Genomic DNA, 25,653 nt, shown 5'->3' with positions numbered 1-25,653 from the left:
AAAGAAATGTAGGACTTACCCAGGGTCACTGGGGCGCCATTGCTGTTGTTATAGCAACGGTCACAAACAACAGTCACATCATTTGCTTTTTGAGTTTGTGTTGCAAAAAAAAACACCACGTTGAAACATCTGTGTCTTAGAAGATGTCTCTGTCCTGTGCTCACCTCTCTCGTCCAGGCCTCACGCCCTTGGCCTTGCCCTGGAGAACCCGCCTGATTGTTAACTTCACCAAAGGGCAATGCCCATGAGCTGTTCCTGTTCACTGAGCTCAGGTGGCCGAGGGTTGCTGATTTGCTTGCTCTGATCCGATTTTATAGATGCGGTAACAGAGGTGCGGAGAGGGTAATGGGTTGGTTGAGGGTCACTCACTCACTAATTGGCAGAGCAAGGAGCCAGGCCGGCGCTGTTCACTGCCCCGGTGTCCCCTGCCCCCTCCTTCACCACGTGTGACCCTGGGTGCTAGGTGGGCATCTGTGTGGTGAAGGTTTTCCTTTGTAATGTGTGGACTGGAGACAAACACACGTCATTCGTGATGAGAGGGGCCTGAGAGAAGGCCCTGGAAGCCTGTTCCGTGTCTCAGCCAGAGTTTCCTCACTGAAAGCCCAATGATTGGATGTCAGGTTCTCAACACACTCATTACTTTCTTTCCTCCTTTTCCCGTTCCCCCTAATGTTTCCCAACATGGTGTATATTCTCAGTTGGTGGGATAACGTGCATTCACCCCTTGGAGCACTTGGCACGCGTGCCTCCCTTCCTTTATCCGCACAGTGGGAAGTTTATAGTCAACAGGAATGTAATCGCTCTAAAGGGCTGAATTCGCAGCACTCTCCAGCTGTAGAAACCTCTGAGGCGAGACAGGGGTGGAGTGACGACAACTCAGCAGGAAGTGTTTCATTCCCTTTTGGATCTGACTTGTGTCTTGAAACAGACACCGCTGTGACCCTCCTGGCTCTCTGCCTCCCACCCACTTGGCAGCCTTGGTGCTCGGGGAGGGCACAGACGGCTGCACCCACTTAGGCTGCCCCAGTGGTGAGTGAGGTAGAGGAGAGTGTCAGTGTAAAGGGCACGGGGAGACACGCACACAGCCATGTGCAATGTCACGCGTGTGAGGACAGCAGCAGAGCATGTGGATATTGTCAAGGATGGTGGACCATATTTCCAAGCTATGTTTTTTGGAAGTGGGGGTGGGAGGGCTCTTTGCCAGGCCTCACTGTGGCCTACGGCTACCTGCACTGAGTTTACTCTGCAAAGCATGTCGCTTACACACAAAGGAACAGAACCCATCCTGGTGCAGGCCGGGCTGGCACACATCGGGTGTCTTTTTAAAGTAGAAAAACAGAATTTTCTATTTTCGTTTTTGTTCAGTAAAACCTCAAAACCCAGTACTGCTTTGGTTACATTGCAGTCACTTTCTGCTGTTTTAATTCAGCATCTGTGTTTATCCAAGTCAGATGCAGTTAATTGTGAACTTGCTTTTCTTCTCTTTTTTTTTTTTCAGGTGAAAGAAAACATGGTGAGGAGAAAGTCAGCAGCGAGGCATTCACCATCTCCACTTAACAGACATTCATAGAAGCCCTTCCCCCGTGACCACTGGGAATCTTAGAAGAGGCTGCAGGTTTGGCTCAAGGAGAAACTGAGGCTCAGGAAAAGGCTGTCAAGAGGTCACTGAGACATTGTACAGGCCAAGCTCTGCATGAGATAGATGGGGTGTGGTGGGAAGGCAGTTGAGGTGGGCATCCATAGCTCACTTGCCACATATGACCTATGGCACCTGACTGAAGTGTTAAGAGCAGCCTGTTCATCTTTAAAATGAGGTAAGGTGCTATTGCCAAGCACAGGATTAATTACACCCTCTATATTACTAGCTGTTTGTACCACCTTTCATACCATCACTTCTCTGACAAACATTTATTAAGCATTTATTATATTCCAGGTATTTATTTCATATAACCCTTCCAGCAAACCCAGGGTGTGTGTGTGTGCATCCTATCTGCTCTGCTCGAGCTCAAAGAGAGTGGGGGATGTGGCCAAGGGGACCCTGCTCAGACAGTGAAATGATCAGAACTCAAGTCTTGGGTGTTAGACGTTCTAGGCCTCTGATGAAGCTCAGACCCAGTTCTAGCAGCTCAGTCCTCACCCAGGAAGGACAGCTTGCTGATACCCGCCCACAGATCCAGAGAGTTGGGTTCTATTTCCAGGGCCTCTCCTCACTAGCTTCTTGTTTTTTCAGCTAATTCCTTAACATTTCTGTGCCTCAGTTTCCTCATTTAACAACTATGGACAATAATAGTGTTTAAACTCATAGGGCATTTCCAAAGACTGAATGGATTCATAGGAAAGTGCTGACACATAAGAAAAAGATGAGCCTTTGCTACTACTGTTTTATCATCTCTATTAACTTTACTGTCCCCTATTCAGCACACCTCACTCCAAGCCCCTGCTACTCAAAGGAGAAGACCTATCACCTGTTATACCTGAGCTTCTTCTGCTATAAAAGCTGTACTTTCTTAGAGGCCACCTTCTAAGGGACTTATCTGTGTTTGTCATTTTCTGAAAGTAAGCATAAACACAGAGCTGTAATTAACCATTTCCTGGGATTCTCCCGCACAGGTTAAAGGACTCGCTCAAAGTAGCAGAGTCAACGACAGTAGTTGCAATGGAGTGACAGCTGCCATTCTCCTGCCTATATTGTGATAGATCAAAGAAGCTACTGTAACAGTGGAGAGATCAGTTGTTATTATCATTAGTGGAGTGAGCATTGGAGTAATTAGGATTGAATAAGGAGGGCCAAAGAGGACACATGGCTACTTGAAGGACATGCCAAGTCCTAGTCCTGACCCTTATACCTTCTGTCACCTATAGCACTGACTGCTGGCAACAAGTCGCCTTAGAAGTTCTGGCCACTCTCCTCCCAAGAGCTGAATTTGGGGCTCTGGAATGTGCTATGATATGCAGTAGAGTATAACAAACACTACATCCTGAATCAATAGACCCTCATGTGTTCAGGCCTAGCCTGACCAGCAGTGTAGCAGTGAAGTTTCCCGGGGAAGTCACAGACTCTCCAAACTTGAGGTTTTTTATCTGTCAAATAAGCTTCAGAACAATTCTAACCTCCTATGGTTGTTAGAGAATCCGATTAAAATATTAAGATCAACCGAAGGACTTGTATACATGCATATAAGCATAACCAATGGACATAAGACACTGGGGGGTAGGGAAGGCCAGGGGACTGTCAAGGGTGGGGGGGAAAAAGGACACATATGTAATACCCTTTGTAATACTTTTAAGCAATTAAATAAATAAATAAATAAATAAATAAAAAATTCAAAACTTAAAAATGGTTTCTAGGGGGAAAAAGAAGATCTGAATTTCCAGCTGATTACATCTTGATTTCTGCTATCTATCTATCTATCTATCTATCTAATATGCAAAGTGTCCCATTGGGAGTTTGACTGGGAGAATGGGAGTTTGATCACTCACTATGATGTGCACTGACCACCAGGGGGGCAGTGTGGAACATGGTGGGCGACCAGCAGCAGCAGCGGGGTACTGAGGGAGCAAGGGAAGGTGGAGGCAGGGATGTGGGGAGGTGGGGAACCTGATTGGCCCTCATTGCTGGTCAGGCCTAGGGACCCTACCTATGCATGAATTCCATGCACTGGGCCTCTAGTCTGTAATAAAACAGGATGATAGTAAACAGTAAGGTAATGGGTTCAGAGTGAGTCCTCTACAACCATACTTCCTACTGAAGTCTCGACCATCTTACACATTAGCAAGTTACTTAAGTGAGCTCTCTGTGTCTCAAGCTCTTCATCTATAAAACATCAGCCATAATACCTACATGATGAGGTTGTCAAGAAAATTAAAGAGTTCATTAATGTAAAACATTTAGAACAGTGCCTGGAGCATAGCCAAACTATAACAAAAATATTAGCTATGATGATGATGATGATAATGAGGATGATGGTGATGGTGATTCCTCTTTCAGTCATCTTTTTTTAATGAATAAAATCTAACCATTTCAGACTGTGCTAGTTTCCTAATTACGGCCACTTGCATTTTCAGGGGCAGAATCACTAGCTCCTAGTCTAAGCCTTGAGGCTTGCCAAGAGATCTAAAAGTTTCCTAGTGCTGCCGGCATGATGACAATGAAGTAGGGCTCTCATCAAGAGGTCCTTATAACCATGACAACATGAACAGCACCACTCCACTGAGGATGTCATTGCCATGACAACACCCGAGTGACCAAAATCAAGAGGTCTAGGAAAGTGCTGTGCTAAAGAGAGAAAACATATCAACACACAGAGAAGTGTGGCCATTCAAGAGCACAACAGGGACTGGTCAGTGTGGACACTTGGCTGCAAAGTCCAGGGAAGCAACCGGATGTCGAAGAAAACACTGTGGTCATGCTAAGCTGCACTGAATTCTTAACAGCTGTGGGTTTGGGTTAGCAACAGAGATGCAGAGAGAATGAAACCAATTCTCTCCAATGCTTCCAGACTTCACAGTGTGCCCTATCAATCAAGGGATTTTTGGTTTGTTTTTTTTTCTGTCTCCAAGAAAAGAAGTGCTTCCAGCCCCAGTCTGTTTGGCTCAGTGGATAGGGTGTCAGTTTGTGGACTGAAGGGTCCCAGGTTTGATTCTGGTCAGGGGCAGGTAGCTCCGTTACAGGCCCCTCCCCACTCTGTCTTCCTCTCTTTCTTCCAATATCTCTAAAAATCAATGAAAAAATATTCTCGGGTGAGGATTTAAAAAAAAACAACACACCTGCCTCTAGGGACATGGTGACCACAAGAATGAATTTGCTAGGGCTCTGATGAGAAATATTTTCGATGAACTTTGAAACTTATCATCCTTTTCTTTTGATACCTAAATGTTGGAATGCCCCAAGGACTGATCCATAGAACTCTCATCTATCTTCGGTCTGTAGGTGGCAACGACTAGTGTCAGGGTCATAAATACCATGTGAATGCTGACGACCCCTAGCTTTAGTCTTCTAGGCCCTGTATCCTTGCATAGCCAACTATCTACTGATCATTTCCACTTGTGTATCTAAAGTCCCAAGCTCCTTATTTCACCCACTAGCCTGTCCCTCTGGAGTTCTTCATAGCAGGAAATAATAACACTAATCACCAGTGGCACAAGCCACACATCTGTGAGCCACTTGTGATTCCTAATTCTTTCTCACAGCTTCTATGTAATCAATCAGCAAATCTCCTCAGCTTTAATTTCAGAATATATTCCAGATTTAGCATCCACCCACTCACTCTACTCCATGTAGCATCTCTTCTCGATGGACTAGAGCTACAGTATCCTAACTGGTGTTCCAGTCGCTGCCCTCACGCTACCCTTGACCCCTGTCTTTCCCTTTAAGCAGTTAAAAGGATCCTTTGAAAATATTTATTATGTTATTTCACTCTCCTCTTTAAAACCTGCCAGTATTTTTTTATTGGAACACTTTCCAAAGTGTTTAACATGGTTGTCAAGGCATTACAGGATTTTACTCTTGGCTCTCTTTACCACATCCTATGTCACTTTTCCGTGTATTATCATTCTTGCTGTTCCTCATACACACCAAACATATTCCCAATCCATGGCCTAGGTACCAGCAGATACCTCTGCTTGGAACACCCTCTCGTGATGTGTCCCATTCACTGTCCCTCTTCACTCAGGTGTCTGCTCAGGCTTTCTCTCAACACCCAAGAATAGCACCATCTATCGTCCTTACCCCATTTCTGTTTTATTTTTCTCCTTAGTATTATCTCTCCCTGATATCAGGTTGCATATTAATCTGTCTTATATTGCCAATACTCCCCTTCTGTGGTCCTCTGGGACAGAGACTTATATGCTGTGTTCACAGCACAATCTGAAGCATCAAAATATGCACTGTCGTGTGTTAGGTACTCAACAAATATCCACTGAATAAAAGATGATTCATTCTGCCTATTTATCATATCGCTGTAGTACTCAATCATTTCTGTTCAATCTAATAAATCCTGCTTCTCAAAATAAATAAATAAATAAGTCTGGCTTGTTATGATCATATTTGGAGAAAAGGGAGTTAACCTACATAGTCCAATAGAAAGAAATAAATTAGACATCTGCTAGTTTCTAATATCCTACCTATTGCCAAATGGGCAAGAAGTCAGACAAATAAGCCTTAGTCCCCCCAAAACAGGCAATAACGGAAGCCAAACCAGAAATGTGGGACTGCTTCTCAGCTTACTCCACAGCCTCACTTCTAAGCCACATTAAACTCAGTCCCAGGTTTTGGAAATTTAGCCTTCTCTAGGGTGTCCCAAAATTCACGCAAGATTTGAATTTTGCATGAGCATTAACAGCAACAACAACAAAAAATAAAAGCCTAATTTTACTTGGTTTATTGAATCAGATTCTAATATCTGTTGCCCTTTGATTTCAATGCCTTCAATTTGATAAGCATTACCAAGTACCAATTATGGCCCAGGAGCAGGGACAATGAAAACCAATGAAGACCACGGCTTTGCGTATGTGCCAGCAAAGCTGTGGAGGCCATTTATTCGATGTCCTATTCCATACATAACCCTATACTATATACTTTGTGAATCAATAAAAAATTACAATTTTTAATTATAAACCTGTGTTTTCTATCAAAATTACTTCTTGCGTGAATTTTGGGACACCCTGTATGTATCTCTACATTCCATGTCTATTCTCATGATCTTCACATTGCCCTTTAATGGCTTCCTACAGGTAGGTCTCCTTGCTTTGGATCACAAGAAGGCTTGACCTTGCTAACAGATACCTCCTGTCACTGCCCCACCTTCAGGTTCAGGAAGAAAAGGGTTTCTATTGGTTAACACAGATACAGGCTGCAGCTGACATGTGTGAGGCGTGTGTTCACTGTCTTCCACTGGGACATGGGACTATATCCAACATGTTCCACGTCTCACTGCCAGGTGACCATGCAAAGTGGGACCCTTTCTTCCCCATCATCATGCTATGTGGAGCTTTCATTCCTCACTTCTCACCTTCCAAGTTTGACCTCTGTGCTCCCTGAAATGCTCACTACCTAACACAATGCTCCCCGAGGCCCGAAGCCTCCAAGCTGAGCTTCCCTGAACTGCCCGTGTTCATCACGCCCCGCTCCCGAGGGCAGTGCTTCCTCTGTAGCTCTCCCAAGGAACTGCTGGGTTGTTTGCCTTGGCATGGAGGTTGGGGTGACGGTCTCCCACACTCCTCAAAATCACTTGGGAACCCTTCCTCTTCCACATTTCCATTGAAACCCTTCAAAACCGTTGCCCTCCACATCCCCAGTAGGAGGTGTGCAGGAGGCAGCTGGTCAATGTTTCTCTCTCATTGATGTTTCTAACTTTCTATCCCTCTCCCTTCCTCTCTGTAAAAAAATCAATAAAAATATTTTTTTAAAAAAACCGTTGCCCTCTTGCAATGCTGCATCTACCCGTCTTCCTTGCTCCCAGTGACTGGGGTGCTGACTCCCTGTGACTGGTTGGAGGCTTTCACACTTGGCTCACAGCCCTCCAGGCCACTGACCTCAGCCATTATAACCTCAGCCATGATCAGGGTGGCTTCCGTGTTCCCATTGATGATTTATCAGGCACCTTCACTGTCAACTAGATGGATCCCTCTTCTCCAGGGACCTTCTTCTCTGCCTCAGATACATGCAACCTCTGCCAGTGGCCTGACATGTCATTCTCTGGAACCTGACACCACTAATTAAGGGACCGCAATTTCCGAGTTGAGCCTTGTAACCTACCAGCATGCGTATTCAACTATCACGCTATAACACCACACTTACTTTATTCACTCATTCAGTAAACAAACATTTACAGGATATCTCTAAATTGACAGGCACCCTGTTAAGTATAGGTGCAGATGGTGGTGAGCAGGGAACAGCATGCTCCTTGCCCTCACAAAGCTTACTGTCTGTGGAGATAAGGGCAAGCATTCAATAAATCTGGAGCCATATGGCCTCCTTGTGACCCTCTAACATACCCAAAGTGTCCTGACTGAGTGCCTTGGTACCCACCGCCAGCCCCACCAAGAATACTCCTGCTGCGGCATCATTTCTTCTGCAAACTTTTACGGGGCATCTTCTTAATGAAACCATCCATATCTACTCCTGTTGAGATCATTACCCCCAAACAGTTCCTGATAACCTCTGCCTCTTATCCGGATGAACTTTTCCGAACCATATACCACGTAGCATTATAGGGTTGACTTACTACGGGCTCATTTTCTGTCTCTCCCCTAGAATATAAGCCCTATGACGCCAGGGGCATGGTCTGCTTTGTACATTCATGTATCTCCAATGCCTAGGACAGTGCATAGCAGTCGGTGCTCCATGAGTGCTCAATGATTACTGAGTGAATGAATGAATCAGTGTTTGAGGACTAAAACTTGTTTTTCAAAGGAGTGTTCCTGGGGGCAAAATGCATGCCACTTTCTCTGCTTACGTCCTTTTCTAGGATGGCATGTGATGGAATAAATCAATCAATAGAGGGAGACAGCCATTTGTCTTGCTCTGTCATGCAGATGACTGGCCAAATAGCTTCAACCGCAGTGACCCCAGTGAACCATTCCGGAAAGGGCAAAGCAGTGATGCAAGGCGTGAGAGGAGGACCACAAGGCCTGCTGGGCTGCGGATCAGTTAAGCAGGACGAGTCCTGAATCTATTATAGAGGAACGATAAAGTCCAAAGTCATTCATTTCAACTCCCTGTTAGAAGAGGGAAGAGGAATGAATTTGTTTGCCGGGACTGAGGGAGGGGCGAGCAGAGCGGAACCAGCCTCTTTTGGAGAGAAGTAAGGGGTTAATGTGACCTTCCAAAGGAAGGAAGGGCTACCTCTTCCTGACCCCAACACCAAGGCCATGAGCAGGCCGGCTGGGCAGCAGGATCTGGAGGAGCCAGATTCCAGGAGCGCTGACTTGGTATTCTGCTCACTCCTTCCCAGCTGCCCGAGCTCCAGTGGGAAAAGCATTGCAGAGCACTAGAAAGATGAAGTACTCCACTTACCACAGGGACATTAGGGAAACTGAGTGGAGTCAGATAAGGAAAACCATACTCGGAAATCCAGCAGTTCCCTTCCATATCTAAAGCTGCTAATGTGTAAAACACCCCACTAATGCCAATCAAGCAGACGACCCGCCACTGTGTGAGTGAATGATAGCATTTCACACAGGGAAAAATAAATCAAGTCAGAGAGCATCCTTCTCACTGCTGTGAGCCATGGTCAGGGGCACAGGGAGGGGGAGAGAGTGCAAAACTAAAGAGGCAGAGAACCCAGAGAGGTCAGCCCTCCATGCTGGGGTTATGCCCTTGGTGCAGATATATTCATGCAAAGATCCACTGAAAGGGGCCTAAGGGTATCGGGGAGGCTAGAGTGCTCAACCTGGACTCCACTATTGGACAGAGTGCGCATGAATTTGCCAGAACGCTGTGAAGAAGAGCACATCCCAAGGCCCGAGGCTGTCAGGAGGTCTGAGCTTGAGAATAGCCGCATCCCCTAGATCCGTGGACGGCAAACTGCGGCTCACGAGCCACATGCGGCTCTTTGGCCCCTTGAGTGTGGCTCTTCCTAAGCCTTAGGAATACCCTAATTAAGTTAATAACAATGTACCTACCTATATAGTTTAAGTTTAAAAGATTTGGCTCTCAAAAGAAATTTCAATCGTTGTACTGTTGATTTGGCTCTGTTGACTAATGAATTTGCCGACCCCTGCCCTAGACCTTCAACAGTGGTTTTCCACCATGTGCATCTCACGGCACACATAAAACCAAGTACCAAAATTCTGCGGCACACCAAAAAATAGATACAGGGTGTCCCCCAAAATTATACAGACTTTAAATGATTATATTGTCAGAGTTTATTAAAATTCAGTTCATTTTTAAAATTAAGTGAGTTATCAGCCGGTATACACACTTTAAATGACTATAAAGTCGGTGTTTATTACCATACAATTCATCTTCAGAATTAAGTGAAGGGACCCTATATTATATTTTTTGCTGATATGACAAAAAATAGGTATAATTTTGATTCATTCACACTGGACTACTATTGTGTTGGCTGTTGTCATTTTTTTTTTTTAATTTGACAACCTAAGAAAAAAGAGGTCAGTGCCCATGACTAAATAGTCAGGTACTGCATGTTTTAAACATTCCCAGGGCACACTGTTTGAAGATAGCTGATCTAGAAGAAGCAGGGGTTAGAAATCAGGCAGGAAATCAGCACACATTAATAATATGGGTCTTGAAGAGAAATGACTCAGAGTTGAATTGTGCTTGGCTATTTCACATTTGTGAGTCAATTGTCCCCGCACACCACTTCTTGATTGCTAAAATGAAAATCATGCCTACAGCATGTGACTCAGTGTATGAGCATCAACCCATGGACTAGGAGGTCATGGTTTGATTCCAGGTCAGGGCACATGCCCGGGATTGCATCCTTGATCCCCAATGGGGAGCGTGCAGGAGGCAGCCAATCAATGATTCTCTCTCACCTTTGATGTTTCTATCTCTCTCCCTCTCCCTTCCTCTCTGAAATCTATAAAATATATTTAATTTCTTTAAAATGCCTACTTATTAGGGCATTTGTGAGAACTCTGTGATATAATGTAAATAAAGCAGGGTGCCCAGCACATAGCCAATATTAATACGCCAATAATTCTTAAATGTGAGTGTACATCACACTAACCTGTGAAATTTGTTAAAGTGCAGGTTTCTAGGCCCCACACCAGGTCTGGGGTGTAAAGCACAGTGTAGGCGCATGTGTACCGGAGACATTGCTTGGGGTGGGACTTCATTGCTGCCAACTGGAGCTCTGTGACCTTGGCCCATGAGCCTGACCTCTCTACGCCTCCCTCTCACGTGGTAGAGCAGGTTAATCATAGGACCTGACTGTGATTGCCAAAAACATATATATATCCCTACATGCAAATGTTCAGAAGGACGCCCAGCACAGTTTAAGCATGAGAGATGATTAGTTATTGCTATTTTTGAATCCTAAAGACTCTGGTTGCAATTTAGACTCTAGAGAAAAGGCCGTCCCTCGCAGGTCACGACAAGATTCAGGATCCGAAAGTAGATGCAAAGCCAGAACCACACATGGACGTCCCTGTGACAAGGATATTTTGGATGAAAACTTTCTCCAAGATCACATGGAAGTCATGGTAGATCCTAGATGTGGAACTCCTCTAGCCTTTCACTGGGCACAGGGTGCTATGGAGTGGAGGTCACTGTGCTTGTGGTGGGTGGTGACCCCCTGTTGAGGCCCTTCTGGTCCTCCAGCACCTGTCCTGGGTGAGCCTCAGAGAGGGAGGTCTCTGGGCTGCGGAGTAAGGGGGCTGCCATTTCAATGAGCCTTTGCATCTTCCTGAGTCAGGGCTGGTTAGCATCCGAGGGGAAGATGATACAATCGCCTTTTTGTGTTTTTTTTTTCGTTCCTTGTTTTTGGTCTATCAAAACAGTTCTGCATGGTAACGGTCGTCAAGTGCCAGCATAAATAGCCCAAGACTCAGGGGGAGTGTGGGGGAGGACGCTGCTAGCAATGTCTGATTTCAGCAGCCGTCTGATGCTACAACATCTTTCAAGGGCTTTAAAATAATTGGGTAAAACCACAAACAGTGTCTGTGGTGTGCACCCCTGCCCTTGGCTTCTCGACTGAGGCTTCCTTTCATATGTTCTCCATTCCAGCACGTTGAACTCATTAATTCCCCCACTAGCCTTTTTATGATTTTTCTCTTCTTTGAAGTAGGAAGTTGCACCGCTATAATATTGCTTTAAAGCGGATCATAAATATTAAACTTACAAAAACCCTTATTGACATTGGCAAATTTCCCCCTCGCCGTATCCGTCTCGCTGTAATTTTATAGTTAAAGAGAATTACAAAGGTAAAGAGGGATCTATGGATGTCTTCCCCCGCTTTCTTCTCTCCCGCCTTCCTCTGCGTGTCTGTGCTTAAATCATTTGCTCAGATAGTGGCTGGATCACTTTGCCTCGGTTCTCCTCGTTGTGCCACCGGCTTCCCGTCATCCTGATAAACGCTTTCTCTGTATAGGGTGGGCGTCACACCGACGTGAGGTGCTGGCTGCTATGGTGGACGGGGACCTGCCACTTCCCATTAGGATGCAATTATTTTCTTCTCCCACCATCGATGACCACCGTAATACCTTTGGCAAGAGCAATCACTTGGGCCCTCCTGGGATAGCTACTTGGGGGTACTCTGGGAATTTTAATCAAGCACCTTTGTTAATTAGAAAATGGTAAGGGTTAAGGAGGTGCTGATTAAGCACCGTTGGATAGCTATCCATCCTGGCAATTGACTGAGCTTGGGTTTTTGTAGGACTTCAACCTTTTCAGACAAAAGAATTTTAATTCCCTCCCCTTCGGTGCTTGTGCCATGGGTGGGAGTGAGGAGGAAGGGGCTGGCCAAGGCTACGGAAGCGGAAGCTAACATTGTTGGGCACAGTACACATGCACCTACTATGTGTCTCCAGTACACATGCACCTACTATGTGTCTCCAGTACACATGCACCTACTATGTGTCCGCAGGGGCTGGGCGCCCCGCATTGGTGACAATGTTTGATCCTTGTTCATGCCACAAAGGCATTATTGTTTTTGTTCTGTAGAAGAGGCCAAGCCTTGGTGCCAGGGTAGCCCAGAGATGGGTGAGGGAGAGCTTCTGCTTACGGATCCCTTTGATGATTTGGGGAACAAAAGAGCCACAGTGGAGAATGCTGCGAAGGGATGAGGCTCCCGTAGCTTAGCCTTTATTCATTAAAATTGATTTTGTTTTAAATTATGTACCAGCGAGATTTAATTTTAAAAAGGAAAAGAAAGACGCTGTGTCTACCGATTGGATATGTCTTTGCTGGACAATCACTAGCCGGGCCTGCAAATGTCTGCTGCTGTGCTCGGCACTGGGGTACAATCACACAGTGTGAGGCCGATTCCTGGCCGCCCTGACCCCTAAGACAACAGGAGGTCCCGTGGGCACCTGTGAGAACGGCCATCGCTAGGGGCACATGCAAAGCGCAACTCACTCTGCCTGACGAAGGTCGTCAGAGGCTTTCAAAGTGGGCGTTTGAGCACGGCCTTAGCACAAAACCAGAGCTTTATCCCAAAGGAGCCTGCAGGACAGGGCTCCGGGGAACAGCTGTGTGTGAGGTGAGGGTGCCAAGTGTGCAGGGAACATGAAGTGGTTAGAGTGACCACAATGTGTGTGGCCATCAAGGCCCCAGACCAGATCCTTAACACTGCCTGCCACACGGAGAAGCAAGAACATGAATGAAGAAGCGCATTGCAGAGAGGTGTATTGCTACCGCGGAATGACCCAGCCAGTGAGCAGTGGAGGGGAATTAAACTCCAGTTGGACCTGCCTTCAAAGCCCACCTCTTACAGGCAGATCGCCGTCTTCTCTCAGGCGGCCTCCACTGATGGAGACGGAGCCATTGCGGGGAGCCAAGGCCTCAAAGAAGGGCCAGTCCCGCCCCGTCCTCAGCCTGATGCACAGGGATGAACAAGCTGGGAAATTTCCACCTGCCCTCAGGGAGCAGAGAAGTAGAGCTGCTGTGCTCGGCACTGCTGTCCCCACGCCCAGATGTGGGATGAAATGACAGGAAACGCTCCTTATCATACGTAATTGCCTCTCCTGGATTCTCACGCTCCAGCAGAAGACGGACAGGAGGTTGCTAGCTGAGCAGGCCCTGGGGACAGGGAGCCTTCCCCACAAACAGCAAAGACACCGATCTCAAGGCTCTCTCTCTCCCTCAGACCCTCCTGCTTGAGAACCTGGGCCGCTTCCTGGTCTCATAGCGCCATGGCCTTCACTGGGGAGTTAATTTTCTCTCGGGGTTCCCTCTTGCCTTACTGCAGAAAGATCTGTAGCGTGCATCGTTTAGTCACTGGGCAACCCAACCAAAATGAGAGAGAGTCCAACAGTTGTCCAGGGCTGGCATAGATAGAGATCTTCACTAAATCTTTTTCTTCCTTTTTTTTTAAATTTTAATACTGGTTCCTTCCTGCTGGGTGGTTACCCTCCATGGGCAAGGCGATGCCGTGAGTTCCACTTTGTGCTCCTGCCCTCCCTTTCCGGCTCTTTTGCTGGAGAAAACTTTCTCATCTGCCATCCTAATGATCCCTGTGCCACACGGGGCCCCTGATGCTGGTGCTGACAGGCTGCTCATTAGTGCCAGGGTGCTGCCGTCAGCCGATGGCATGCCAGAGCGGTGCTCCTGACACTTTTTCGCAGAGCTGTCACCGGAGTCATGGAGCCTGCCAGCTCTGGTCGAACTCAAGCTGCGATACCTCCAGTGCCAATTAGTGCTCGGTGTCCTGCTTGGCTGGGGAGGAAGGCCTGTCAGTGCTAACAAATGGGGAAATAGGTGGGTGGGTGGCAGGTACAGGGGACAGCGTAGGGCATGGGCAAGGAGAAGAGCTTCCATGAAGGGTCACTTTGTCTTCATCAACTCAGTGCCCTTTGAAACTCAGAGACACAAGGGCTGGGACAACCAACTGCCCACTGGGCCTCTCCAAGTCCAACAGGAGAAGCAAGGTGTAGAGGAAAGAGATCTGGCTGCAGGGGAAGGTTGCTTGGTCCTGCAGGTATGGGTGCGGGGGGCCTGCAGAAGTGCCCACTCCTCCCTATGGAGAGAGAAGGCTTCCGTACCGAGGGCTTGGTTGGGGACCCAATGGGCATATGGTTTTGCTCTAACCATGCCCCCAGGGCCTTTGCATGGCCTGGGGAAACCAACCCATCAATCTCTGTTCCGTCTCAACTCACACACGGTGGGGAGTGGGAAGAATTTTTAAAGTGATGTTTCTCTATTTTTTGTACTGATTTCTTTCTTTGCATTTTCATTTGGTAACCCAGGAGCAGCAGACCATTTTCACATACAGTTGAACTAACTGTCCCTGGCGACATCCAGGGTTGTTGTACAAAATCTCATGAGAGATACTGAGGGTTTAGGCACAGGAAGGGTTCCAAACACTAAGACCCCAAAAGGATCAAGGGTCCCAGAAAGACCGGACACAGAACATGCCAGAGAAACACACACAACACACACAGCAAGAGGAGGGCGAAGGGAGCTCTCAGAAGACCCTCCTCAGAGTCACTGGTGAGCCTCCTCCATTTCTGCAAAGAGAACGTGAAAAGGAGTGTCTCCTTCAAGGAGGAGTCAAGGCCTGCCACAGCGGGGTTCCCCCTAGGGAACCCCAGCAAAGCCCTGAAGAGCCTGTGAAGACCAGAGAAATGTCCTGAAGACTCGCCAGCGGAGATCAAGAGGAAACATGCAGTGGCGACTGCAACATCCAAGGGCAGGAGCATTCCTCATGAATCCGGATGAGGCCCTCAGATGCAGGAAGAGGCGAGCCCCTTCGGGCACTGGCACAAGTAAGTGCTTGCTCTCGGAATCAACAAATATTCCTCAAATGCTTCCCAGGTGCTGAGCATTGTGCTAGGAGGCAAAGAATCAAAGATGAATGAGAGGCAGGCCCTGATCTCAGAAAACTCATGAATTAGAGATCGGGGCATCTCTGTAAACAGCCTCCGGGGCCTTACTGAGCCCCAACCAGTATCTGGGCACAAGGTGTTCTTTCAGTAGCTTCAGTGAGGGTTTCATTTTCTGTGCTTCATTTGGTGGGAGAGAAAGGGAGGGAGGGACAGCCATGCGGGAGGTCCATTAGGAACCCCAGTGATCCCTGCCCCAATGTACGGAATCCACTCAGCAGTGACTGGAGTCATGCCTTCACCTCAGCTCTATGTTCTCCTCCCAGGAATGTGAAGACGCTAGAATCGTGGCCTTCTCTTTAAAGATCTTACCATCCATCAGAAACTGGATGGTAAGATAAAAACTGGGCTTTGAGAACATTCTTCTCTGAAGAGTGAGGTCCTAAAAGCATCCTTTAGGATACAATTACAGAGATGGTGTCTCTGGGTATTTAGGGAAGACCTTGAGGAATCAAGAACACCAAAGGCACTCTTTTGAAGATAGAAACACTAGCGCTTAAGGGCTGTGCTAACATAAATTCTTATATCCCTAGACCAGGAGAAATACAAGGTGCAGAGTCATGAATGGGGCATGTGTCTGAAGGGGGCTGTGGGAACACTGGTGGTACTTTGGCCCCTTGAGTAGGCTCCTAGCATTTACACGGGATTTGAAGAAGGGCCAGTAAAACATTCATCAAGATGGATTTGGCTTTTTGGTGTGAGACTGTGAGATGGGGGCAAACACCGTGCAGGTGCGCACAGTACCTGTACGTTCCCAGCAGGAGTGCAGATGAGGGCAGGTATCTTTCACAGCTAATGCCCTTTGTCCTTGAACCCTTGGGAGTAGCAACTTCATATGAGGAACTAAAAAGTATCTATATATATAAAAGCCTAAGCGACTGTTATGACTGGATGACTGGCCGGTAGCTATGATGAACACTGACCACCAGGGGGGCAGACAATCAACGTAGGAGCTGCCCCCTGGTGGTCAGTGTGCTCCCATAGCCAATCTCCCGTGGTCCCTCCCCAAGCCGGCCGACTTCCCATGAGATGGCCCTGATTGGCCCAATTGCTGGCCAGGCCGAGGGACCCCACCCGTGCACAAATTTGTGCACCAGGCCTCTAGTGCTATCATAATAGGTGGGGAACTACTTCTCAGGCTCAGTGGTGATGCAGAGAGGTAGCTTGGAGGGCCTCACCCCCCTCTTCCTCTTGGATATGGACAGCTGACATTTTCTCCCTCTGACATGAAGTGCTAGGCAGACAACCTTAGGGGCAAGTCCCTGCCACCTCCATCCTTCTAGTTTCTGTGCATCGAATTTAATGAGCCATTCCTGGTAAAACGGTGTTGACATTTCTGCCTCCCCTTTCCACATATAAGGTGGTCACCACTGGAAATGCATATTCGAAGGCAGCTTAGCTTATTGCACATAGTGACATGTATTATGATGGAGGGCGCTTGGATTATTCAGAAATGTACAGAACAGACAGAGCAGTCTGGAGAGAGAAGATCCAATGAAGCCATCAGGGTCGCCAAAAGCGTTTCTAATGGGGGTGTGTGTGTAAGAATGATCCTGGATGAGACATGGTCCTCGCACAGAGGATGGGACAAAGCTGGCAGCCGCTCTCTCCCTTCCCTTCGGAGCCCTCCCTAAGGTGCAGCGTACCTTGTTCTCTGAGGAACCTCACGCCTGCCCTAACTTGTTTAAGATAAGCATCCTTTGGAGCCATTTAGTGGGGAAAGATGAAGGTCTAGCTGCTAAGTGTCTGCAGCTTCGGTTCTGATTTGGCAGCAGCCCAATGGCAGCTCTGATCCCCAAACCATCCGTCACCGGGAGCGCGGCTGCCTGGCGAGTCCCTGGGGATTCGTTTCTGCTCCGGGTGTCTCATCAGTTTGAATCTGGGATAGCTCATCTGGACCAGGGATCTGGAAAGACTTCATCTCCTTTACACTGAGCCACAGGTAGATTCTGAGTATCCTGCTCCACTCCCCTTGATCCAGCTTCTGTTTCCATAGCAGCTAAAAACCCTGGTAAAAAGGACGCCTGTGAGCCAGGCGCAGGGAGCGTCCCCCGGGGAAATGAATCTACTTGATGGACCCCCAAAGGGAAGAGGAGTCTAGGGCACAGCGGTGCGAACTTCAGGGAGATGAACGGAAGAGGGCTCCACTGTCAGAAGGAAGACGCAGGTAATTGTGTGGAGAAGAGAAAGAGGGGGGGGAAGAAACACATGTGGGGAAAAAATGAAATGAAAGCGGAAACATGTGGGAGGCTGAGAGAGAAAGGAAAGCAAAGGACAAAAGGAAAAAGCAGCAAAGGGCAAGACAAAAGGAGAAGAGGCCCAGCGGAGAAGGGAGGAAGGAGGACATGAGAAAAGGCCTCACACAGGAGACAGAGGGAGACCTGCGAGAGGGAGGCCACAGGGCCTCTGCCTGACAGAGGGCGAAGCACGTCTACCTGGGATGATAAAGGCCCTGCAGAGTCGCAGGCCCAGCGGCCCTGGCATTCAGGAGCTCTGGGGACTCAGCATTAGGCAGCGCTGACTGGTGGACTCCACAGTCTTCGGAAGCCTGTCCATTGGGAGGGCCCCTGCTTCAGAGGTGCCAGGGCCACCTTCCATCAGTGACGATTTCACACACACCTGAGGCCTCCTCCCGGATCGTGGGCCTGTCCTCATTTAATGTCATTTCACATCCATCAAGAGACTGACAGACACGGGAAGCTCTTTGATGCCTTTGCTCATGGGGTAGAGTCAGGAATGCTGGCCTGGGGCAGCTCCTGGGAACTCAGGCCCAACACTGAAAATCTCATGGTTTCTCCAAAGACCTCTAGCAGGGCAAAGTGTCAATGTCTGCTAGTAAGAAAGGGGATTTGGTATTTGAGGCCCCTTCACAGCTCTGACAGGTATTTTAAAATGTCCCCAAGTGTAGTGGATGCTGAGGCGCTGCCACCTTTGGGAAGAGAGGATGTCTGCCCCAGGGGTCGTGTGCTGGTGGTAGACAGCACTCGTTCAGTTGAAGCTCTACAGGGATTGTGTCATGTGAAGAGATGCCTGGTTCTGGTACACAGCCTTTCTGTGGACAGCCCAGCTTCAGCGACGGACTGCTGTGCCAACCCCCTCACCTCAAATAAAGAACCTGTCTGAAGGGTTACCCCAGCTTCAGAACGCCCCACATCCTGTCAGCTGAGATATTCCAAGTGACTACAGTGCAACTCAACTTCTCCAACTGCCCAACCCTCTTCCTTTTTTTTCCCTTCTACAGAGGTTGGTTCCAAGAGCATCTTGAATAAAATTCTTACACACTTTTGGGGGACCTGGCCTGCAACATCGAGCAAACAACTACCACTATAGTTCCTTTTACATCCTTACTACTCAGCAATGCACATACCTTCATGCATACATCCATATGTGTATATTCACAATAACCAATGAAATTAAGGCTTTTTATTCATGTCTCTGCTCAAAGTCACCTTCTCAAAGGCCTTCCCTGACCAAACCTCTTTTCTTTTAGTCAATATATACGGTTCTATTTTCTCATCCTTATCACCACCTGGTGTCTTGTATATTCCTTTTATGGCCATTTTCCTCATGAGAATGTGATCTTGTTTGGGTTAATTGCTATATCCCCCACGCTGAGACGTGTGCCTAGATTATTGCCAGCATTCAAGAGATATTGAAGAACAAATAAAATAATTTAATGTACCGTGAATAAAAGCCAGCTTAATGATAAATGGCATCTACTTAGATTCTAAATGTTTAATGTTCAAGCCATGAAAGCAGAAAACACCACTTAGTCTGGTCTTGTCTATACAACATCTAAGCATTAAGACAAAGTACATTTTGCAATTTGGTCATCTTGGATTAATCACAGTAAAACAACAACAAAGCTACAAAACAACGGAATAGAGACCAGATATCTGGCAATGCCAAACAAGCCTCGATTTGGAAATTGTGCATTTAGGAATGTGGCCATTCGGAGCTCTCATTTATTTTGTGTTCTCTTAAAACAACCAGCTGAACAATGCCATGAAAGCGAATTGTCCACCATCAAATATGGCCAATGACGTTCTCCCAGAACATCTTACTCCCACTTCATCCACCACCAGCTGGGACGCAGTTCCCAGGGATTGGAGAGGAGCTCAAATATGGCCGCTGAAACCTTAGAGCAGGGGTCCTCAAACTACAGCCCTCGGGCCACATGCAAATACAAATATTGTATTTGTTCCCGTTTTGTTTTTTTACTTCAAAATAAGATATGTGCAGTGTGCATAGGAATTTGTTCATAGTTTTTTTAAAAACTATAGTCCGGCCCTCCAACGGTCTGAGGGACAGTGAACTGGCCCCCTGTTTAAAAAGTTTGAGGACCCCTGCCTTAAGAGGATAGGCCTGTCTTTTGGAGAACACCAAACCCTCGCAGAGCCTCGAGCATTGTTATCGGGCTACCAACAACGAAGGACCCTTTGGATGAAGTCACCCTACTAGCTGTGGCCAGCAAGTCCTCAGTTGCTTTCACGACACAAAGCACCAAACTGCTCTCTTACCTTTGGGGGAGATGTGTCTCCAGGTAACCGTGGGCTCTGGTCTGCCCGTTGCTATGCAGGTGAGGCTGATATTGTTTCCTTCATTAATGGAGATATCTGAAGAAATCTCTACAATTTTGGGAGATACTGTGGAGACAAAAGCCAGTGGAAGGAAAATAAATACCCTGTTGAAACATCTCTTTGTTGTCTCACAATAATAGCTGGCAGAATAGCTCAGGGACTGAAGTATAAGGGTGATGGGAACAAATGGAGAGAAATTAGAGGAATTATCTTAAACATAAAAGGAACATCTTACCTTGAATTTATTGTCTATTTCCTCCTGTCTAAACCCGAAGTCGGGAAGTACTGATGGGGATGGATTTCAATGCAACACTATTGTCCTCGCCTCCACCCTCTTCCTGTCTGCACTCTCACCCAAGTCCCCTCTGACACGCATCCACAAGTCATTCTCCACAGTGCATTCAGAGTTGATGGAATACAATTCTGAGCATATCACATCTCTGCCTAAACAACTCCAATTGTTCCTTATTTCCCAGCTGATCATATCCACCCACTTCGTCCTGGGATAGCAGGCTGTTCAGAATCAAGCATCAACCTGTTTCCATTGGTATTCCCGCTGATTCTATCTCAACTTATACCCTTGTCACCCCCAACACATCATGCCCTTTCTGATCATTAAGCATTTGGGGGTCTATCTTGTTCCTTATGTCCTTAGTAGAAAACTCCCAGTCATCCTTTAAAGCCTAAATCAAAAGCTACTTTGTTGCAGCTTTCCTCTTTTTTAAAATATATTTGTATTGATTTCAGAGAGGAAGGAAGAGGAAGAGAGAGATAGAAACATCAAGGATGAGAGAAACATTGATCGGCTGCCTCCTGCACACCCCACACTGGGGATCAAACCCACAACCTAGGCATTTGCCCTGACTGGGAATTGAAGTGTGACCTCCTGGTTCATAGGTCAACGCTCAACCACTGAACAACACCGGCTGGGCAATGTTGCACCGTTTCTGACCCTTACACCTCTCTGCCCTCCTGCATGACTCTACATGCCAGCTGCTCCTCATCTGCCTACTCACAGCCTGATGGTGAATCAAAAAATGTCAATTAACTAGACTCACTTGGTCCCTTTCTCTCTCGGACCCCTAAAACAATTCCTCAAAGGAAGGGAGGGATTCGTTTTAATTGGTAAATTTGGGAACAGGAACCCCACTCTGTTTGGTCTTTAGTTTTGGGGTCAAGCTCCCCATAAGAAGCTGAGTTCTGTTGTGGTCCTCCTAGTGCAGTGGTCGGCAAACTGCTGCTCGAGAGTCACATGCAGCTCTTTGGCCCCTTGAGTGTGGCTCTTCCACAAAATACCGACTTCTGTGCATGGGCCACAAAGTTTCAATCGCACTGTACATGTGCGCCCGCACGTGGTATTTTTGTGGAAGTGCCACACTCAAGGGGCCACAGGCATGTGGTGCGCCAGCTGCAGTTTGCCGACCACTGTCCTAGTGCATGTGTCACAGGCCAATGTCCTACAGGTGTGGGAGGGCCCACCGCACAGCCAGCAGTTGCCTGTGTCCATCCGTCTCATCTGGGGTTCAGAATTAGGAGCTAATTGTTGCTACACATCTGAGCTTAATGCTCCAGTATCATCAAAACTAGTGAATGTGATTTTTGGTCCGTGTATGACTCTTCATTTGCCTGCCAATTGGTTTATAAAGTAAGAATGTCACTTGGCGCCTATCCCACTATGCAATGGTTATTGTCTTAGCATTTCTCATCCACTAGAACCGTGGTCGGCAAACTGCGGCTCGTGAGCCACATGTGGCTCTTTGGCCCCTTGTGTGTGGCTCTTCCTAAGCCTTAGGAGTACCCTAATTAAGTTAATAACAATGTACCTACCTATATAGTTTAAATTTTAAAAATCTGGTTCTCAAAAGAAATTTCAATCATTGTACTGTTGATATTTGGCTCTGTTGACTAATGAGTTTACCGACCACTGCACTAGACCATGAGCTTTTTGATGGCCTGAGCCATGACTTATATTTATATCCGTAGTCAAAGCTCAACAGATATTTATAGCATGGGGATTATAATGGTTATTCCAGCACCTTCCCAACCTGCTACATGTTTGTAACAACCTCAGAACCGGATCGTTAACACACACCATTTCAGTTCTACTGACAGTAGATCTGACTCATTAATTCTTCACAAATTACCTGGCCCCTCCATCCAGCTCTCTTAAGTTTCTTCATGTTAGTTTCTTTCCTTGAATAAACACCTGTCAAAGCCACCACAGCGGGCACTTCCAGGGCACATCATCCACCAGTATACAATGCCATCTGGCCTCCTGGAGATCCCAGGGAACTTGACCATCACCCCCATGCCCTGTTCCAAGGCCAGAGTGCAACCTTCACATGGAGATGAGGCGGTTGGGAATTTCAGGGCTCATCTTTCCTCTGTCTGAAGCATTAATCTAGCACTTTTTATTGCATTGGACTTCCTCCTTCACACAAAAGGGGGTTATCAAGCAGATGTCTTCCCTTAGCCTTTGTTCCTCCTTCTTAAAATATTCCCCACTCTTTTCCACACTGCACACACAGGACAACTCATTAATAAGCACAAATTCCACATTGTTTCCTTGTCCTCATGCCCTTATGCTGATTTTGATCTCTTAGACTCTTCTCTCCTTCTCGCCAACTACCTATACCTATTGGAATTGTTCAAGGCCTGGTTGTGTTACCACACCTTCTATAAGGTCTTCTGCATGATCTCCAAAAGGGTGTGGCCTTTCTCTTACTACGGATTCCATAGCTTCTTCAAAGCATTTAAATTTACTCTCTTATGATACGTTTTCTCATCTTTCTTCAATATGCTATGAATTATCAGAAGATGAGATACTGAGCAAGAGCCTTTCTCATTTAAAAAAAATCTGCTGTTCTGAATAGGGTGTCTTCCATAAAGTAAGGACCTTAATGATTTTTATTACATTTTTAATCCTCACCTGAGGATATGTTTTCCAATAGTGATTTTGGAGAGAGGAAGGAAGAGAGAAAAAGAGAGGGAAGGAGTGAGGGAGAGAGGGAGGAGAGAGAGAAAGAAATGTCAATGTGACAGAGAAACAATGATTGGTTGCCTCCCATCAGTGCCCTGACCCGGGATCACACCTGCAACCTAGGTATGTGCCCTGACCTGACCGGGAATTGAACCCATAACATTTTGGTGTGTGGGACGATGCTCCAACCAACTGAGCCACCGAGCTAGGGCACCGTTCATCATTTTTATGTTTAAATTCACATCATCTTCAGATAGAAAGGCAGTGTGTGTGTGTGTGTGTGTGATTGCACACACATTTACCTGTACTCTCACAGGTATTTGGTGGGACAAAAACAATGGAGAATCAATATGGTGAGGGTTAAGGAGTGAGCATTGGCTCTTACAAACCAGGGCTTCTAAGACATCATGTTGCAACTAATGGCTACGTCACTTTAAAAGCTAGATTGAATCTCCCAAGACAGAATAATAATTGATAAGTTAAGGACAGAACACCCGATTTGCTGACTATCTGAAAGACCCACATTTCTAAATTCTCTTAGTTCTAACAACATTTAAACTTGATGGAATTTATTCAGTGTTTTAACTAGAGTATTCAGTTCTCCAAGCACCACTCCACCGATCCATACATCCTCCTGACCCCTGCTCCTGCCCATCCTTGGCACCCACTGTCTTGCTCGCTTCTCAGAGGACAGGCTGCCTGCAGAGTGACGGTGGTGGCCTTGCAGGCAGTGCTTCCACTGTGCAGGTGAGTAATTTATGGATCTGGAAAGCACTCCGAGATGCTCTGCAAGAGATTAAGTCACGCCAACGCCATGCGATAAAATAAAAAATGATGGACTTTGTGGACACGGGCTGATTTAGGGTTTGTAGTTGGAAGTGTGCTTAAAGTACATTTTAAGTGGAAATCAGGTCGAGTAATGAATTACTCTTGCTTTGGAAGGGCTTCCTGGAAGTTCATTTTCCTGGCTTCTTACATGATAGCTAATCTGCTAATCATACACTGGAGAACAATGGACAGTCCCCAAGTGGATCAGAAGGTGGTTTGGGCCAGAGCTGTCAGCAAAGTCAGTATATTAAATGAGACAATCACATCCCATCCTTGGAAGAATCATCTAGAATTGTCTCCCTCCCCACTAGCACCTGGAAAGCATCCAACTCATGCACTAGAAGTTGGTGAAATGCTTGCTGTCCTTTTAATCCTGCCTGGGAGTGTAACCTGAAGGTGGAAAATTTCCCCTGGGCAAGTTTCAGAGGCCGCCCAATCATGGCAATGGGCTGAGGTGGTTGACCAGAGGTACACTCCCCACTCTCAGAACTAAAGCAGCAAAGTGCCTGAGATGCCAGGGGATTGGCAGTATCGCTTTCTAGATGGCAACTTCTAACACGTTGTCACTATTTAAAATTACATGGAGTTAATAGGATGTACCGTGGTTTTAGCTAATCCATATTCATAAAGAAGTTTTGACTAACTGAGAATGGTTTTCTTATACTTTTTAAATCATGCAGGCTCTTAGAAACATCCTAGGATTGCTTTGTTTGTATTTGTTAACTTACTCCTCCCTCCCTCCCTCCCTCCCTCCCTCCCTCCCTCCCTCCCTCCCTCCCTTCCTTCCTTCCTTCCTTCCTTCCTTCCTTCCTTCCTTCCTTCCTTCCTTCCTTCCTCAGTATCCATAACATTGTTCATAGCACCGAGAACATAACCCTGAAAAGGACACAGTCCTTGTCACCAAGGGGTTCCCAGTCTAGCAATGTAAAAACAGGTACAGAGCAAACCCCTTTAATGCATGCCAACATAGAGAGGTGAATAAGAGTGTCAAGGCAATACAGAGAGACACCTAAATCAGCCTGGAGACAGATGCCAGGGAAGGCTTCTGGGGTATGCAACACCTCAGCTAAGCCCTAGAAGATAAGCAGAAGTCATTCTGGGAAGAAGAGGAGGCGAGACATGCTAGGCAAAGAAGATATCACCAAAAATCACCGGCATAATCATTAATGTAACAATACCCTCTACTGTAGGCTGGGCCAGAAGTCGTTCAGGAAACATTTAGTGAACACCTACTATAGACACAACTGTGTGTGAAGTATATGAATGGTATGCAGAAATACACAATTCTTTGGCCTCTGTGAACTTACAATCGGTTTGAGGAAACTGCATATAAATATCCCAGGAACTTGAATAACAAAGCAAAAGGTTTCACAAATGGCATGTGATTGAATGTGAAAGGAAGGGTACAAACATTAAGTTCTGTGAGTGGAGGGAGGGTCATAGTGAGTAGGAGCATCGAGTGGCTTCTCAGATAGAGGGTCTAGCTTGGGCCTCAAGTAGAGGGTCTAGTTTGGACCTTAGATGGAGGGTCTAGAGCGAACATCTGCAAATGAGAGACAGCTGTACAGGCTGAAAATGTGAAGCTGTTTCAAGCAAGGCAGAATGACCTGGGCACAGAAGGTTAGGCAGAAGCCCATGTCATGTCTGAAAATACGGAGTCTGTACTACAGGAGGCAATAGAGAGTACTGGTTGGGACCCTGGCTCTTTTTTGTTCAAACTGGGTAACCTTGGCCAAGCTAGTTGACCTCGCTGTGCCT

At 46.8% G+C, this 25,653-nt stretch overlaps 1 protein-coding gene across 5 annotated transcripts in view; it reads right to left on the bottom strand.

The window, feature by feature from the left end:
• NTM (neurotrimin) overlaps window positions 1-25,653 on the bottom strand; it is an 858,035-nt gene that overhangs the window by 92,246 nt on the left and 740,136 nt on the right. For all 5 annotated transcript variants that reach the window (XM_070399304.1, XM_070399307.1, XM_070399305.1 and 2 more), the window contains one exon: window positions 20,028-20,153. In XM_070399304.1, the coding sequence (XP_070255405.1) occupies window positions 20,028-20,153 (126 nt within the window). The remainder of the gene's footprint in view (window positions 1-20,027; window positions 20,154-25,653) is intronic.

This window comes from Myotis yumanensis, unplaced genomic scaffold, assembly GCF_028538775.1.
Source record: "Myotis yumanensis isolate MYYU_CA2020_CCGP unplaced genomic scaffold, mMyoYum1.0.hap1 SCAF_19, whole genome shotgun sequence".
NCBI lineage: Eukaryota > Metazoa > Chordata > Mammalia > Chiroptera > Vespertilionidae > Myotis > Myotis yumanensis.
Note: the sequence above shows the minus strand (reverse complement) of the source record. Positions and strands in the feature narration are given on the sequence as shown.